The 19,512-nt window shown below is 38.7% G+C and overlaps 1 protein-coding gene across 3 annotated transcripts in view; it reads right to left on the bottom strand.

The window, feature by feature from the left end:
* SLC44A1 (solute carrier family 44 member 1) overlaps positions 1–19,512 on the bottom strand; it is a 194,922-nt gene that overhangs the window by 114,960 nt on the left and 60,450 nt on the right. For all 3 annotated transcript variants that reach the window (XM_021691110.2, XM_021691109.2, XM_021691108.2), the window contains exon 3: positions 18,767–18,909. In XM_021691110.2, the coding sequence (XP_021546785.1) occupies positions 18,767–18,909 (143 nt within the window). The remainder of the gene's footprint in view (positions 1–18,766; positions 18,910–19,512) is intronic.

The following is a 19,512-nucleotide window of genomic DNA, read 5'->3' as shown; positions in this document are numbered from 1 at the left end:
ACTGAAAAGTCATGGGGAAAAAATGATTCTACTATTTAGCTAAGTGTCTGTCTTCTCCTTATGTATATACTATAAAGGGAGAAATAATCGCCAGAATGGTAACCAAGAGCTCGGCAGCAAATTGTGTTCCTCATACTAAACTGAGACAAAAAAGCAAATTAAAACACCTTTTTAAAAAAGATTTTATTTTTAAGTAATCTCTACACCCAACATGGGGCCTGAACTCACAACCCCGAGATCAAGAGTCACACGCTCCACCGACTGAGCCAGCCAGGTGTCCCTAAAATACCTTTTAAAAATAATTCACAAGAGGGGCGCCTGGGTGGCTCAGTTGGTTAAGCGACTGCCTTCGGCTCAGGTCATGATCCTGGAGTCCCGGGATCGAGTCCCGCATCGGGCTCCCTGCTCGGCAGGGAGTCTGCTTCTCCCTCTGACCCTCCTCCTCTCATGCTCTCTGTCTCTCATTCTCTCTGTCTCAAATAAATAAATAAAATCTTTAAAAAAAAAAAAAATAAAAAAAAAAAATAATTCACAAGAGCTTTAAGAAAGAAAAGTTCTCTATTTACTCTAGTCAACTGGAATAACACCCCTAGCCCCAAGTTCACCAGTAATACCACACAGTCACAGGAAGCATTCTCAAAATCAACTTGTTCCAGCACTCAGGCTGAGAAATAGTATGTGCTAAGAGTAAATGACCAGAGATTTTTATTTTTAGTTTAATAGCTTTATTGAGATGTAACTTACATGCCATAAAATTTCCTGTAAACTGTATAGTTCAAAGTTTTGTACAATTCAGTTCAACTGAATATTTTTAAGTATATTTCACAGAGTTGTTCATCCATCACCACAATCTAATTTTAGAACATTTCATTGCCCCAAAAAGAAATCTCATACCATTAACAGTCATTCCCCATTCCCCCACTTTCTAACCCCTAGCCTTAGGCAACCATGAATATACTCTCTATCTCTAAAGATTTGTCTATTCTGGACAGTTCATATAAATGGTTTCACAGAATATATGGTCTTTTGTGACTGGCTTCTTCTACTTAGCAGGATGTTTTGAAGTTATGTCCATGTCATTCCTCTTTATGGCTGAACAATACTATGTTGTATGGCTAGAACACATTTTGTTTATCCATTCATCAGTTGGTGCACATTTATGTTGTTTTCCCTTTTGGGCTATTAGGAATAATGCTGCTATGAACATTTGTATACAAGCCTTCGTATGGATGTATGTTTTTATGGATATATGGTTTTATTTCTCTTGGGTAGATAACAAGGAGTGGAATTGCTGGGTCAAATGGTAACTCTGTATTTAATATTTTGAGGACCTGCCAGATTTTTCCATAGCAGGTGCTCCATTTAATGTTCAGACCAGCAATGTATGAGGGATCCAATTTTTCCACATCCTTGCCAACACTTGCAAACATGTCTTTTTTTACCATACCCATTCTAGTGGATGTGAAGTAGTAACTCATTGTGGTTTTGATTTGCATTTCCTTGATGACTAATGATGTTGAACATCTTTTCATGGGTTTTCTGGCCATTCACCCCTCTTTTTTTGAGAAATGTCCATTCAGATCCTCTGCCCGTCACAGACTTCTTCTTAGTCTTTTGAGAAGGACACAGTAAGAGGCAAGCACTAGATATTATCACAAGAGTATGAAAAAATTATAAGAGAAAATAAGGATGAAAGTAAAGAAAGAAAAGCAGTTAGGAGAAAGTACAGGAGTCAAAGAACCAAAGGTCAAAGAATGGCTCCCGGAGGCAAAGAAGAACACACAAGCCGGAAAGAGAGAAGGCTGTGGTCAGAGTGGGGAGTTCTTGAATTAGTTTCAATTGATTTTATAGGTGGAGCGATAAAGGGTGATGACCAAAAACCAAGCTGTGACTATGGAAGAGTGAATCCCGAAAGCCCCCACTGAGAGGAAAATTCAGAGTTCCCAGGGCTAGCGTGAGAATCAAGGAAACAGAACACGTGAAAGTGCTTTGTGAACTCCACAAATGTAAACTTGGCTAAATGAGCTGTTTTCCCCATCTGGGTTAAAAAGGGAAGAAGCTTTGATAAGTAACTTTGAAACTTGTTTTGGAAAATAATAATAATGAAAATGATTATAATAAATAACAGTTAACATCTATGGTTCCAGGCAATGTGCTAAGGAGCATATATCATTTATCATATTTGTTCCTCCAAAATCCCCTAGGAAGTAGGTACTATTATTATCTTCATTTTACAAATGAAGATCTTTAGGTCACACATATTAATGTTATTTTCTCCAGTGTAAATCATCCTTGGTGAAAATGTAAACCATCACTGGTTATCTGTCTACTGAATCTACCCTTATGGATATATCCCCAATTACATGAAAAATCTTACCATCATAGAAAAACTATAAATACTGTTCTCAAGGTACTGCTTTTATCTTTGTATCAGAGAATCAAATTTTTTGACAGTCAAACATGCCCACTACTTACTCCTTTAATGTTCAATAACATATAAATGATTTCCTCTCCATAACAAAAGTATAATATTTGTTTTAAAATATTTAACTCATGTGTGCTGGGGTGGGTGGCTCAGTCGGTTAAGCATCTGCCTTCGGCTCAAGTCATGATCCCAGGGTCCTGGGATCGAGTCCCACATCTGGCTCCCTGCTCGGCAGGGAGTCTGCCTCTCTCTCTGACCCTTCCCTCCACCCCCCATGCTCTCTCTCTCTTTCTTGCAAAAATATAATCTTAAAAAAATAAAATAAAATAAAATATATAACTCATCTAAAATTTATTTTGCATGGTGTGAGATTAAAATAGCTCTAGGGGTAGTTTCCTTCATATCATCATTCAACAATGTCTTTTGTTAAATACCGATTGCTATTAGTTTTTATTTTACTTGATTTCTCATATGCCACTATCAGTTTATTTCTGATATTTCTATTTCGTTTCCATCACTGTTATTAACCTGCATTCAGGTAGTCTCGTTAATATACTTGGGAGTAGTGTTGGTTTTAAATGGCAAAATTCTTTTTTGTTTCGCTCTAAACTATACAATCACTAATTGGACAATGAGTAATCTCTCCCCCCCCTACCTGTTTTGTTTGGACAATACACTAATTGCTCATATTTAAGAATCAGAAGATCAATAGGTGCTATGGTCAGAATGTGTGCCCCCAAATTTCATATGTTCAATCCTAACTTCCAAAGGTGGTTGTATTAGGAGCCTCTGAGAGGTGATGAGGTCATGAGGATGGAGCCCTAATGAGTGGGCTAGTGCCCTTTATAAACGAGGTTCCAAAGAGATCCCTATCCCCTCCTACCATGTGAGGACACAGGGAGAAAGTGTTAGCAATGAACCAGAAGGAGGGCCCTCATGAGAATGTGATCATCTTGGTCTTGACCTTAGATTTCTAGTCTCCAAAACTAAGAGAATTAAATTTCTGTTGTTTATAAGCCTCTCAGTCTGTGATATTTTGTTATAACAGCCTGAAATGACGCAAGTGGTAGGTCACAGGTGTTCCCCTACTCTCCTTCCATCAATAGATTTCTGGCTTCTTTTGAAAAAGGAGCACCACTGGGCCATCCACCCACATGCCAAAAATCAGCTAGGACCAAGTAGAAATTTTCCTTTTATTGGGCACACACATATCAAGTTCAAAGTGTCCAACGTTCCCTATTATCTTACTCCCAGTCCACTTAAGTGATGTATAGTGCCTGCCTAGAGGCCTTTAAATATGCAAACTCTGGTTTGCAAAACCCACAAGTTTCCCTTTCTACCTTCAAAGCCATAAAGTCTACAGTTAATTTGGTGCTCAACTTCAGTAACTACCTAGATTTCTGGTCTAATTTCTTCTCTACTTGCATTGTATGGCTCTCTGCTCTTTTATCCCCATTTAACTGACTTACAATATATGCTCCTAATTCTAATCCTCTCAAATTATCTTGAGAACAAGAATAATTTTTAAAATGTTCTCCCCTGAAGTTCTTTCCTGCTCCTTTATTCTGTGATTTATACTATCAATCAAGTCCAATTCACCATCCTATCAGGATCTTAACTGGTATTAAATCTATAAATTAACTTTGTTAGTATTGTCATCTTTATTATATTAAGACTACTCAGCCAGGATATGATTATATTCTCTTATTATTTGCTTTCTTTTCATTCTATTTAAGTACTATAATTCTCTGTATTTGGCTCTATATCTTGTTAGTTCTGTTTTCTCATGAAGCAAGTATTATGTTTTTCATTATATTTTTGTCTAGTGATAAAATAAATGACTGAACTGAGTTAGGTGTATGTTTTATATCCCATGATTTAAGCATCTCATTTCAAGATATGTTTTTGTTGAATCTCCTAAACATTCAGGTTACAGTCCCTTGTCGTTGGTGGATAGTATTTTTATCTCTACTGACCTACACGCATTCCATTTATCTCTTTTATATAATTTGTTGCAACTAGTTATTTAAAATAGTGTTATAAAAGAGGTGATATCCTTACTTTAATTTTTTTCCATAATACTGGTATCTGCCACTACCAGAAACTCCATCAGCTTCCTTTCATGCCCTCAGATTTAAAAGTCTGTTTTTTACAAAGGTGCCAAGGTTATTCAACAGGGAAAGCAGTCTTTTCAATAAATGAAGCTGACATAACTGGATTTTTGTATGGAGGAAAAAGAAGACAAACTTTGACCTCTTTACACCGTATGCAAACATTAAATCAAAATGGATCATAGGCATAAACATAAGAGCTAAATACAATACTTCTAGAGGAAAATGAAAGAGGACGTCAACTACCTCCATTTTGACCTCAGTCTGTACTTTCTAACCTATTAAGTTCTTCTTTCTAGCTTATCTCTTAACTCAGGCAAAAGACCCTGCAGGCAAAGCATCCCCTGAAGGGAACCAAAACCACCCCCTCGAGCAATAAGGACTGCCTTGAGCCAGCAAGACCCCCCTGGGACTAACGCCAAGACAATGATGACCTGACCTTTACTGCCCACCTGCATGTACCCACCCACCTTTGTCCCACATTCTCCTTATATAAACCCAAAAGTATTTTCAGCACTTTGAAGACAGTCTTTGAGACATTAGTCCGCTACCTTCCCTGTGTTGGCCTCATGGAAATAAATTCCTTTCTTGTTTCCCCACCATGTGTCTCTCTGCCTTTGGATTTTGTCAGGGGCAGGGGCTGAACCTGGTCTGTTTGGGACCCCCAGAGCCAGGTGCTCTTGCACCCCTGTGCCCTGGCTACAAAAATATAGAAACAAATCTGTATGACTTCGGTTACATCAATGATTTCTCAGATAGAATACAAAAGACATGAGCCATTAAAAAGAAACATTTGTGTATGTGTGTGTGTGTTCTAAATGTATCTAACGGATAAGTTAGACTTCACTGAAATTAAAAACTTGTCTGTCAAAAGATACCATTAGGAAAATAAAAAGGCAAACCACAAATTAGAGAAATATTTGCAAAACATATACCTGACAAAGGTCTTATAAACAGAATATATAAAGAACTCTTAAAACTTTTTAAAACAAACCAAATTGTCAAAAAATGTGCAAAAGATTTGAACAAATACTTTACAAAAGAAGGCATATGGATGGTCAACCAATACTTTAAAAAGATGCTCACCATCACTGGTCACTAAAACATGCGAATTAAAACCAGAAGGAAATACCATCACATGCACATGTGACCGGCCAAACCTGGTCTGTTTGGAACCCCCGGAACCAAGTGTTCTTGCATCCCTATGCGCCAGCTATGGTGGGAATGCAAAATGGTGCGACCCCTCCAGAAAACAGTCCCGCAACTTCTTGTAAAGTTAAACATAACCTCACCATATGACTCAGCAATTCCAAACCTAGGTATTTACCCAAGAGTAATGAAATACATATCCATACAGCATCACATGCATAGATTTCCAAAGCAATGTTATTCACAATAGAACAAAATTATTTTAAATAAGTAAATAACCCAAATATCCAAAAACTAGTGAACAGACAAGCAAAACGTAGTATATCCACACAATGGAATACTACTTAGTAATTAAAAAGGAACACACTATTGTTTAACAACATGGATGAATCTCAATAACATTATTATGCTATGTTAAACATGCCAGACACAAAATACAATATACTATATGATTTCATGCAGATGAAATTCTAGAAAAGGCAAAACTCTACTGTCAGAAAGCAGATCAGTGGTTGCTTGGGAACAAGGATGGGAGAACTGGCCGCAAAGGGGTATGAGGTAATTTTCAGGGGGCAACAGAAGTGTGGATTGTGAAAGAGGGTGTATGACTATATACAGTGACCAGTTACAGTAAAGTATTATATGTAAATTGTACCTTAATAAAACTATAAAAATATTTCAAATTTCATCTTGAAAAATGTACTTTATAAAATCCAACCTAAAGAGTCCCTAATTAAGTCCCACACACTTAAAGTGTGTAGTAAAGAATTTAACCTACTCAGAAAGAGGTTTCAACTTTGCCCTGGGCAAAGGAGTGTCTTTATTTGCCAGGGGCCTTGGGTCATAGCAGACAGTCCAACAACAATGTGATTTAGGATGTGGGCAGGCCACACCAGATAGCATTTAGGGCAGGGGTTAACCACTCTTTTTTTTTTTTAAGATTTTATTTTTAAGTTACCTCTACACCCAACATGGAGTTCGAATTTATAACCCCGAGATCAAGAGTTGCACACTCCACTGACTGAGCCAGCCAGGTGCCCAAAGGGTTGACCACGCTTAGAAAGACCAGCAATGTCATGCAGACTAGGAGTTTGGGATCATATGTGTTTGCTTGACAAGAGGGGCTAGAGACTGAATCAGCCTCATGCACAATGAATCATGCCTGCATAATGAAGCACCAATAAAAATTCTGAATATTGAGACTTGGGTGAGCTTATCAGTTGGCAATGTGCCATGTGTATTGTTACATATCAATGCCAGGTAAGTAAATGCCCTGACTCCACAGGGAGAAAACAATGAACACTCTGCCCTGTGTACTTCTTTCATTGGCTGATTTTAATCTGTAGTTCTTCCCTGTGAGTATAATGTATTTCAGGGAGTTCTATGAGGCTTCCTAAGAAGGGTCTTGTGGGCCCCTCAACTTGCAATTGGTGTCAGAAGTAAGGGTGGTCATGTATGGACTGTGGACCCTCCAGCTTCTCAGTTGCCCTCATGTCCAGATAAATAAATAGATGGCAAACTAATGACTTTAAAATTCATAGCTGAAGTGGTTAATACTTATCTAAAGTATATTACAAAGGTCATATCTGTGGGCTTACATACAATGACAAGAGCTTTTTAGAATCTTTACAGTTGCCTGGTTAACCTGGAACCAACCGAAGTAGTGAAAGTCTGGATTGAGCATATATAATCAGCTGTTTAACTTAGCTAGGGCAGGATACACACTGAAGCAGGTAACCAAGAGAAAAACCAATCACCCCATACTTGCCCCATTGCATGCATGTGATCTCATTCTAAGTGGCTTTTTACTTCCCTTTTTAGAGTCTGCAAAACATTTCAACTTTCAACTCCTGCATTTTCTATGGTATGTAATTGAATCTCTTTTTTCAAATTGCTAGCAGTATTATTAATAGCAAGTATTATCTTAGAAGTAGAATTACACTAGTAATACAGATGCTACCTTTGTAAAAAGTTTTAAAATCCAGGCTAAAGAGTAGTGTGGTCACAAAATATGGCAAAAAAAAATTTTCCAAACATGCCTCCATAAATTTGCCTTCAGGAAATTTACCTATCATTTTTATAACTTCTAACATTTTCCATGAGAGAAAAATAAAGTTTAGGAAAAACTGCATAAATAATGCAGGAAGTTTCCATTTAGAACTGTTACTGTTTTCAAATGCTTATCAGCTTGTGACAAAATGAGTCCACAAATGCAAGTTTACGTGTAGTATCTACCTAGGCTGCTCTTCTTTGCGTTGAGCCAAACTAGGAGAGGTGGTATTAATATTAGAATCAGAGACTATTTGACAGGAGGCCAAGAGGACAGTGCTTTCCCTCAAAGCAAAGCCAAACTCGTCAAAGGCTTAAAGTATCTCCATTTGTTCAAACTTATCTCTAACTGTAGGAATGAGCAGGTGATCTATTGGGCTGCTCTGAAGAATACCCTGAACATTTTGTAAAACCCAAGCATTAGCACAGTGGATAAAATGCACTGCCTCTCCTCTCCCAAGCCTCTGTAACTCCACAAGATAGAGTTAGGAGCTCTTCACTGTGGGTGCCAGTTTTCAGCCAGCTTTGGCATGTCCTACAAAACTCCAACTTGTAGACTCAGCCCACAATGTTCTTCAGCCAATGAGAACCAAGCTTGGCATTCTAATTGAAATTCCATCCTCAGGAGAGATGGGCTCTTGAGTTGCCATGTGGCCCAAGAACCCACATGACCATCCATTCACCACCAGTGTCCAACCCCCCCAATCACTATTCTGTGTGCCCTCCTTCCAGAAGCCTACTTTATCTGATTTTCCACTTGCTGTAATCAAGTCCTGCTCTGAACCTCCAACCTAAGGCTTTAAAACCCTACTTAAAATGACTCTGTCTCTGAACCCCCAGTCATTGGCTGGGGGTTCCAAATGGACAATCTAGAACCAAGATGCTACCCTGAAGAAGGGGAGGTCAGAGAGGCTGAAGCATGAGAAGGATCTAGCCCACCGCTGCTAACAGAAATGGACCATGAGCCACAGAATATAGGCTATAGGATATACAGGCTGCCTCTAGAAGCTGAGAACGACCCCTCATTGACAACCAGCAAGGAAATGGGATCCCAGTCTGACAACCACATGGAACCAAATTCTGGCAACAGCACGAATGAGCTTGGAAGAAGATTCATCCCCCAGAGCCTCCAGTGAGGAGCAAAGCCCTGCTGACACTTGGGATTTCAGCCTTGTGAAACCTGGAACAGGGAATCAGCGGAGCCTTGCCATGCAGAATTCTGACTTACAGAGAACTTTGTTGTTTCAAGCCACTTAGTTTGTGGCAATTTGTTACAGCTGCAGTAGCAACTAATATAGTGGTGGTTCCAGGGCCACCATCAAATTGCCTTATTTTTCTGTCCCCATCAGCCTGTTATTAGGAACCTAGGAAACCGGAGTCATCACCTGTCCCACATTGCCCTGTCATGGTTTATCTGTGTATTCTGTCTTCCTCGCTAAAATGCAAGCTCTTCAAGATCAGGGATTGTGAATGCCTTTTTTTTTTTTTTTCCAATTTTTTTCATTAAGCTAATAATATATATTGAAGAAAACTTACAAGTATAAAATTAAAACCATCCACAATATAACAGTTAACCACATGTTAACATCTTCATGTCATTCTGTACCTTTCTATGTACATGTATATTTTTATACATATAAAAATCATATTACCTATGCTGTTCTATACCTTATTTTTCCCTTAATAACATTATGTGGCTATTCAATGTCAATGGACATGATTCCACACCATAATTTTTTCACTCCATAGTACCTCAGTCTGGGCCAGGTCCTCCTATTACAACCCATCTCGTGCCTTTATGCCTCTCCCTTCATAACACTTTCAACAACATAGTAATACTGTGATTGTATGATGATTTTATTAAGTTCTGTTTTCTCCACTAGATTATAATTTCCATGAGGTAAAAGAGTGTGCCTCTTTTGCTCTAGACTATAAGATCCAATGTCTAACCCAAAGATGACAAGAAATACAATGCATGAATAAATGAATTTACCAAACCTCTTTTTCAGCCATTTAGGTTGTTTCCTATTTTATTTATTCCTAATGGAGATCTCTAGCACACAAACTTTAATATTTGCTGAGGACTAAACAAAATAATTAACAGAATTTTCAGGAATGGTGAAGGATAGTCATTCAGTAAACAGTAATTTCAGTCATCAGGAGAAAGAGAAAGAAGTCCTAGTTGCATAAACATGAAGAACCAACTATACTTGGCTGATAAAAGGATCCTTGAACCAAGGAGTTTAGCAAATTTTATCTGTACTAGAAATTTCTAGTTTCTTTTCTTTTCCAAACAGGGACAGGTATGCACAGTCAACAAGACTTGATAACTTCTTTAAAGGTCTTCCAAAAAAGGCATGTTTTACATATTAATTAATTAAAGAAAAATGTTCTTCCTAAAATAGATGGGTATTCAGCATGGTGTAGGCCCAGGAACCTTGGCAATCTTTTTAGTAGTTTAGGGCACCTGGGTGGCTCAGTTGGTTAAGCGACTGCCTTCGGCTCAGGTCATGATCCTGGAGTCCTGGGATCGAGTCCCACATCGGGCTCCCGGCTGAGCAGGGAGCCTGCTTCTCCCTCTGACCCTCTCCTCTCTCATGCTGTTTCTCTCTCTCTCTAAAAATAAACAAAACTTCAAAAAAAAAATCTTTTTAGGAGTAGTTTAAAGAGTAAACACAGTCTCCAAATTGGTACCATATCAGTACCAACTCCCAAATAAGCCTTTATAAGAGTTAATAAGCTAATTAGCCCTCATGGGGTAGGCTGAACCAGACATTAAACCTATAGACACCTGAGCTTTAGGGAAGGTAACCGGTGGCCACTAAAGTCCTATTCTGTATCCATGCAGAGATCATAAAAATAAAGTTTCTTTAAAATAAGGCTACTGTCTATTAAGTAATCAACTAACTTAATAAAAAGTAACATTATCGGGGAAAAAAAGTAACATTATCAGTTTAAGCTACATGTTTTTCAATAAGTATTTAAAACACAAATGGTAAAAATGCCCAAATGAGAAATAAAAACAACACATTTCATCATTAAAGTGCGTGTTCTTGGGGTGCCTGGGTGGCTCTGTCAGTTAAGTGTCTGCCTTCAGTTCAGGTCATGATCCCAAGGTCCTGGGATCGAGTCCCACATCGGGTTCCCTGCTCAGCGGGGAGCCTGCTTCTCCCTCTCCCTCTGCCTGCCACTCTGCCTACTTGTGCTCTCTCTATGTCAAATAAATAAATAAAATCTTAAAAAAAAAAAATTCGTGTTCTTTATCTGACAGAGAGAAAAACAGACAAGACTGCCATCAGATTATTTGAAGGCTTCATAGATCATATAGGTTTCAAAGTTTCTTTAGTTTTTTTTTTTTTTTTTAAAGATTTTATTTATTTATTTGAGAGAGAGAGAGCACATGAGAGGGGGGAGGGTCAGAGGGAGAAGCAGACTCCCCGCTGAGCAGGGAGCCCGATATGGGACTCGATCCCGGGACTCCAGGATCATGACCTGAGCCGAAGGCAGTCGCTTAACCAACTGAGCCACCCAGGCGCCCAAAGTTTCTTTAGTTTTAACTTTATTAATTTATATAACCTGCCCTTCCTTCTCTGCATGTTCTACCAAAAGTTTTTCATTTTTGAATGTTCAGAGGGAGAGGCCCCAAAAGTAAAAAGGGTGAGCAACTGGAATCATTGTGTAGCTTACCGGGGACGGGGCAGTATATAATGCAAAGAGCGCTAGACTGAGCGTCCAAGGGTGGGTGCTAGTCCTGATAATGTTTCATCAAGCCACTGAGGTTTCCTAGACCCCAGGCTCTTCACCTGCAAAATGAAGGGGCTCAGTGATCTCCAGAGCCCTTCTACCACGAACATTCTACGCTGTGCATTTCTGGCTAATGAGACAGTTAAAAAAAAGAAGTTAAACGCACACTAGATACCCTACCACAGGTTACAAAGGTAATTGAAACAGGTCTCAAATAAAATGCCCCCTATAGATTTTACTTACAAATGTATGTCATCAACCTCCTCAGACCTCTACTTCCTGTACATCCTGTTAATACTGATTATCTGAAATCTGAGAGGCATTTTACGGTCAAAGAGCCTTTATCAATGATTGGGGCTTTAAATGTCTTCCTTAGAGGAAAGATAAAAAGATAAAGAATAAAGTTAGATTTGTGCAAAAAATATATCTTTGGAAGCTCTATGCAAAAAATCGATACTGATAAGTGAGACCTATCTCACTTATCTGAGAAAATTTAAGAGTCAACAAAGAAAGGGTCACTAAGCTCTGTGTTAGGATTGTTTGCAGAATGGAGAAAAAATTTCTAATAATGATATAATACCTATATAAAAAAGATTAACAGCAGTTCTCTACATACCCTCAACTGGCTTTACAATAACCTATGCATACTAAGAGTCACTGTCACCTCGCCATAGCCTCTCCCACCCCAGGCAGCCAGGACAAGGTAACATCCATGGTGGAAACACAATACCTCCCTTCTCCTCCAACTGTCTCCCCAGGGGCCAACAGAGCTAGATGTTTTGCCCCAGTATAGTCCCCATATCCACGAATGCAGGTATCTTAGAACTAGAAGCAGCCCTGTTCTATCCAAATTGATATGGAGGAGAGGAGGCTTCCCCTTTGGGAAGAATTTCTATAATAATAATAATTCTCTAAAAATTGACACATACACTGTAAAGCTAGCTTCATGGTTTTGAAAATGGTAGGCAATGTAGAATTTTGGAATTGTCGATCAGAGTTCAAACATATTACTACCCCGCTCCCCACAACCTCCCCCCGCAAAAAAAGACCGTAAGCCTTACCCTTGTTCTCTAGCATCTCTGCTACATAATAATAGCTCAACTACAAAACAAAGCATTTTCTTCTCTGAGCCTCAGCTGGCACTCACCAGCATTTGATGGGGTGCTTTACGGAGGTTACACATAAGGCTTACCAATATTTGACGGGATGCTTTAAGGTGGTTACACACTAGATAATCTTAAAGATCCCTTTCACCTCTGACAGTCTATGATTCTAAGATAAATGAGCTTTCTGAGTTAACCCAGTCTCAGAACCTTATTTATAGCACTGTTTCTATGCAGAAGATCTGTACATATCTCAAACAACCAACTTAAAAATGAGCTTTGGGAACATAATCCATTTGAAGTTGGGGCCTTCCTGTATCTCATAAAATATTATCTACCATTTTCCTTTACATCCTTATTACTGCAGTAAATATATTATCAGGTCAAAAATATTACTTGGGGAAAAAGAACACATTACAATTAGAGTGATAAGGCAACAGGGGCACCTAGGTGGCTCAGTCAGTTAAGCAGCCGACTCTTGATTTTGGCTCAGGTCATGATCTCAGGCTCCTGAATTGAGCCCCTCTTCAGGCTCCATGCTGGGCATGGAGTCTGCTTAAGATTCCTTCTCTTTCTCTCCCTTTGCTCCTCCCCTTCTCTCTCTGCCAAATAAATAAATCTTAAAAAAAATAAGGCAATAAAATATTGCCTTTTCTTTACCACTAATAGAATTCTACAGTCATCTTGGCATCTTAAACTTTTTTTTTTAAAGATTTTATTTATTTATTTGAGAGAGAGAGAGCATGCACAAGCAGGGGGAGGGGCAGGAGAGGGAGAAGCAGGTTCCCTGCTGAGCAGGGAGCCCAATGCAGGGCTCGATTCCAGGACTCGATCCCAGGACTCTGGGATCATGACCTGAGTGAGCTGAAGGCAGACGCTTAACTGACTGAGCCACCCAGGTATCCCTGAAAATTTCCAATTAGAACAGGTCAAAGGCATTCCCCCTTCCCATTCCTCTTCTGGCTTTTTCCCTTCCTCTATTACTGCAACTGAATCAGCCCCTATGAAGTAACTCTTGGGTATTCAAATCTGGGAGCTATACAAAAACACAGCACTCCAGGGAGACACAGTTGGACAGGGTGGCAGAAGACTTTAAGATGCCCCAGTTATTCCCACCTCTTGGAATTCACACTTCGGTGTAATTCAATCCCCTTGACTTTGGGTGGGACTTGTGACTTGCTTCTAACAAGTAGAAGATGGCAAAGGTGACAGGACATCACTTCTATAATTTTATACATGAAATTTAACTTCTATCTTGCTAGCAGACTCTGTTGATGCTTTCCCTTGCTGGCTTTGAAGTAAGCCACCATATGCAGTGGCCCCAGGCTTACAGCCATAAAGAGCCAAGGCTCTTGAAAGACAGAGTGCTGCCAACTATATGAGCTTGGAAGGGGAACTCCGCAGCAGAGCCCCAATCCTGACCAACACCTTGATCGCAGTCCTGCGAGACACTCTGAAGCAGGAGACCCAGCTAAGCCATACCCGTATTCCTGACCCACAGAAACTGTGAGATAGTAAATGTGTCTTCTTTTAAGCCACCAAGTTTATAGTAACATTGTTATCTAGCAAATGGTAATTATGACAGGCAGAAGAAACACACAGTATAATTGGAGAAGAACTCCAAGGCAACTGAAAAACAAATTTGAGCTAGGAAAGTAATAAAAGATCACTGTGGGATAAAGTTTGTTTTGAAATAGGTTAGGAGACCCACCTTAAATCTTTCAAGAATTCAGACTGGCAGAGAGGGCAAGGGGACAGCGCACAGGCAAAATGATTATCTTGAACAATACTACTATACTGACAAACAGTGAGAAATGACTGAATAGGCACAAAGGGTCTAGATCATGGGAAGCCTGAAATGGCAGGTGTTGAGTGGGCTCACCTTTGATACTGTAAGCATCAACACTAAAGGAAAGGCTCTTGAGCAGAGAAATGACCATAAAAAGTGTTTGAAAGAACTTAATCCTATCACAGTATAAAGGATGGAGAAGATTAGAGATTAGAAAACCAAGAATAGATATGCTAGCACAACAGTTGTGCTGAGGTCAACAAACATGCGAAGGAAAGAGGCTCATGCTCATGAATAACCAAAGACGTGCAAATTAAAACTATAAGACACCATTTTTTGGTTAACCAAATGAGTAAAAAATAAAAACTAGTAATATTAGCAAAGATAAAGCAATCTCAGACATTGGTGGGAATGTAAATGGAACAGACTTTATGGAAAGCCATATTCATCAGCAATTTTTATTAATAATCTTAAAATAATCTTAAAATATGTATTAGTAATCTCTTTTTTTTAAGATTTTATTTATTTGACAGAAAGAGACAGTGAGAGAGGGAATACAAGCAGGGGCAGTGAGAGAGGGAGAAGCAGGCTTCCCGCGGAGCAGGGAGCCCGATGCGGGTCTTGATCCCAAGACCCCGGGATCATGACCTGAGCAGAAGGCAGCTGCTTAACCGACTGAGCCACCCAGGCGCCCCTGTATTAGTAATCGTAATCTTATCCTCAAACTTGGTAATTCACTTCCTAGAAAATATTTTAAGAAGATAATTTTTTTACCCATTCAACAAATATTTGAGTGTCTACTACATTCCAAGTACTGAGGATATAGTACTGAAAACAGACCTCACCTCAGAGCTTAGAAGACACATTTAACAAATAATCACAAAATAAATATATAATTACACAAATGATAGGAAACAATGAGAATATTTTTATTTATTTTCATTTATTTATTTTTTAAGTAAACTCGACACCCAACGTGGGGCTCGAACTCACAACCCCAAGATCAAGAGTCACATGCTCTACTGACTGAGCCAGCCAGGCGCCCCATGAGGAAGTATTTTTAAATACCTGATTTAAATTGTGAGATCAAAAAAGACCTTTCTGAGAAATAACATTTATAGTGAGGGCTGAAGGATGAGTAGAATTTAGCCACGTGAGGAACGGGAGAAATGTTTCTTTCTGACAGAGAAAACAATACTCATGAAAGCAAGAGTTAGTTGTATTCAAGATTTTAGAGGATTCATTTATTAACTTATTCAACAAATATGTATGGAGGTAGGTCCTAGTTAAGTATCAGGTACTAGGGACTGGGGATAAGAAATGGGAGAAAGTAGTGATCAAGGTCAAGTTGAGGTAGCAACAGACAAAACAGATACAAAAAAATTCTATAGCTATTGTGCAGCCTAGTATTCATAATGAAGACAAAGATGTATCAGGAAATCAATGAAAAAGGAGGGAACGAATGCATTTGTCAGGAAAAAGAAGAGGATGGAGTAAAGGTAACAAACATGATGACACTATGCCTTCTTTCAAAACCAAACAGTATAGACTTACCTGAGAAAGGTATGTTCAAAAATGTATTATTCATTAAAAATATATATATTCCATTTATAGATAGAAATACTTAGATGGGTCAGCACTGAAATGTTTACATGCAGAGAAGAAGAAGTAGAGATCCAAGATAAATAAACAGGGGCCCCTGGGTGGTACAGTCAGTTGAGTGTCTGGATTTTGGCTCAGGTCATGATCTCAGGGTTGTGAGATCGAGCGCCAGGTCAGGTTCCATGCTGGGCGTGGAGCCTGCTTAAGATTCTCTCTTACCCTCTCCCTCTCAATAAAAAAACAAACAAACAGGGCTCCTGGGTGGCTCAGATAGTCAAGCGTCTGCCTTCGGCTCAGGTCATGGTCCCAGGGTCCTGGGATTGAGTCCCGCATCCGGCTCCCTGCTCAGTGGGGAGCCTGCTTCTCCCTCTGCCTCTCTCTCTCTGTCTCTTATGAATAAATAAAATCTTTAATAAGAAAACAAACAAACAAACATGCATACTTAAGGTATAGCTACACTTGGGAAACTATTTCCTCTACAGCAATCCATGAATGGCTCCCAACTATGCTAAGCACTCGGGGAAAAGTAACCACTTTTTTTTGGAATAAGAAGCAGGCTCTCTTTGCAAGAGGCCAATATATATAAATATATATATAGCGTGTGTGTATATATATAGTGTATAGAACATACAATATATAGAAAATATCTATATCAGTATATAGAAAATATAAGGATTTGAAATTAAGAAATGACCAAATGAACCTCCATAAGGTTAAGCAAAGAGTGACATCGACACAAACCTTACGGTGACAATATGCTTGGAACCATCAGCAAGTTTATAAAGGGAGCCATAAACATGAGTATGACCTCATGTGGGCAACAGACCTCAGGGAAGAGAGCTCTTTTTTTCTCCAATCTCATCAATTACCTAAATGGTAATATTTTATGTTTGGTACATGTCACCAGCATTAAAGAGTCAAAACGTATTTGACAGCATAGACAGTACCTACAATAACAACAACAAAAGATGTGGAATTCTATACTATTTTTGCAACTTCTAGGAGTCTAAAATTATTTCTAAAGAAAAATATGCTGTCTTATCAGAAATAACACAAGGCCTAAAAGTTGTGTTAATTCTATAAAGCAATCAAAAAAGGGATAAATGAAAATCCTCCAAATTACTTTCTATGAGTACAATTTTCACTTCTGTCAAGGGATACAGGTGCTTATCAAGAGAAAAGCTCATGGTCTGTGTTTGATAGTCCACTGACCAACCAGACTTTGGAGAAAATCACTTCAATCTCTCTAAATCTCTGCTACACCTACCTCACAGCATGGTATCATATGCTTGCCAACTATGATATGCTACACAAATATTCATTATTATAATTTGAAATCTTATTTATTTGAAATGCATTATTCCTTCATTCAATGGGGGAATATCTCTGAGATATGATTAACTATTTGGATTTCTTCAAGTTTGTGAAATTATCCAATTAATCTTATACTTTCCAGAAAGGGCCCTGACTTAACAAACAAATTTATCTAATAATAAATATAGCTACTATGGGGCACTTGGGTGGCTCAGTCGTTAAGTGTCTGCCTTCGGCTCAAGTCATGATCCCAGGGTCCTGGGATCGAGCCCCGCATCGGGCTCCCTGCTCCGCGGGAAGCCTGCTTCTCCCTCTCCCACTCCCCCTGCTTGTGTTCCCTCTTTCTCTGTGTCTCTCTCTGTCAAATAAATAAATAAAATCTTAAAAATATAAAATAAAATAAATACAGCTACTATATCCTGGAAAATGCTTCTTAAAACAACTATAGCCTAAAAATAGCTTTCACTGCTTAGACTTTTCCTATAAAGTTCATTAACTGAATTGGGTAACCCATTACTTTAAAATTAGTTTGGTTAATTCTGAAGACCTGTTTTTATTTATTAAGCTTGTCTAATCAAGTATGATGGGGCATTAATATACAGTGTGGACAAATACACTGACATCATACCTAAGGTATGTTTAATGACATCTTCCTCACAGACATTAAAAATGAAATAATAGCTCTTATTAAAAAAAAGGCGATTAAGTCAGGAATTTCATAAAATGCAAAAGATGAAGCTTGAGAACTCAAAACAAATTTTAAAGTCTGATGAAGAAAACATTATATTTTATAAAACAGGAAGAGGCGCCTGGGTGGCTCAGTCGGTTAAGCATCTGCCTTCGGCTCGGGTCATGATCCCAGGGTCCTGGGAACGAGCCCTGTATCGGGGTCCCTGCTCTGTGGGGAGCCTGCTTCTCCCTCTCCCACTCTCCCTGCTTGTGTTCCCTCTCTCGCTGTCTCTCTCTCTCTGTGTCAAACAAATAAATAAAAAAATCTTAAAAAAACAAAACAAAACTGGAAATTGATGTGTACTGTACTTATAAATGATGCATCACAAAATGTTTTGTTATACCTTTAATGTTTCAAAATCCATTATCATCCCTCTGTCTCCTATTAAGTACAATCTTAGGAAGAAAAAATAATTACATTATTTCCAGAGTTAAAACTTCGTGTACAACCTAAAGGCTAATGGGAAAAGAGAGTATAGGAAGAATGCTCTCAAATCAAACCTTTACTCATTAAAACCTCAAGATGGTGCATTTTAACTTGGCAGCTAATTTTATTTCCTGGAAAATGTATTTACAGAGCAAAAACAGGAATAATTCTAGTGGGCAGTTAAAAAAAAAAATAAAACCACCAACAGGAGTCATACAAAAATAATATCTTACTGAATATTATTTTTATAATAGTAAGAAAAGCAGGATTTTCCACCCCCCTTCAAAGTTTCCATAGTGTTCATTCAGCCAACAGTCTACTCACTTCCGATGGGTGTGGTCCATGCCACTGTTTGGTATTGCTTCCAACTTTGCATTTTTCTGCCCACAGATATTTCCATAGCTGTCGTATCCTGACACTAGTCTCGCTGCTGCACCTGTTGCTACTGAAAAGCCACAAATAAATCCCTAGAAAAAAAAAAAACAGAAAAAACATACAAATAAACCAGTTCAATAGCAACAGTCACTACTTGATACGATAATGAGCTTCTTTTGTCTGTTGAAGGGAACAAAGAGCTATCTTTCCTTATTGCAAACACTATTCTACTGTTTTCCTGGGATTTCACAGAAGCAGCACAGAGAAGTCCACAGGGAAACACTATTTACTACCATAAACAAAACAAATCTCAAGCTTTTACATCATAAGATCGTCTATGCATTTTATAATAATAATAGCGGCTTCTCTGTATGGAACACCTGCGCTGTGCTGGGCTCCTACCAGGTGCTTACCAGACATTATCGATAATCCTCAGGATGGGGAAACTGAGACCCAGAGAGGTTCAATAAGTTGCCCAACGCCCTAGAAGCTAGTAAAGATCAGAACATAAAATCAAACCCAGCTTGTTTCATTCTTTACTTTTATTTGGTTGTAAAGGAGTTCTGTTAAATGGACAAGAGCAACAGATGAAAGAAAAAAATTCAAAGAAGAATAGGCGTGTGGGTTTTGAATCATCATCACTTCGGTGCACCCAACACTTCTGTTTCCTTCCTGCAGTAAAGCTGTATACAAGC

Source organism: Neomonachus schauinslandi, chromosome 13, assembly GCF_002201575.2.
Source record: "Neomonachus schauinslandi chromosome 13, ASM220157v2, whole genome shotgun sequence".
Taxonomy (NCBI): Eukaryota; Metazoa; Chordata; class Mammalia; order Carnivora; family Phocidae; genus Neomonachus; species Neomonachus schauinslandi.
This window is presented reverse-complemented; position numbering and strand designations above follow the sequence as displayed.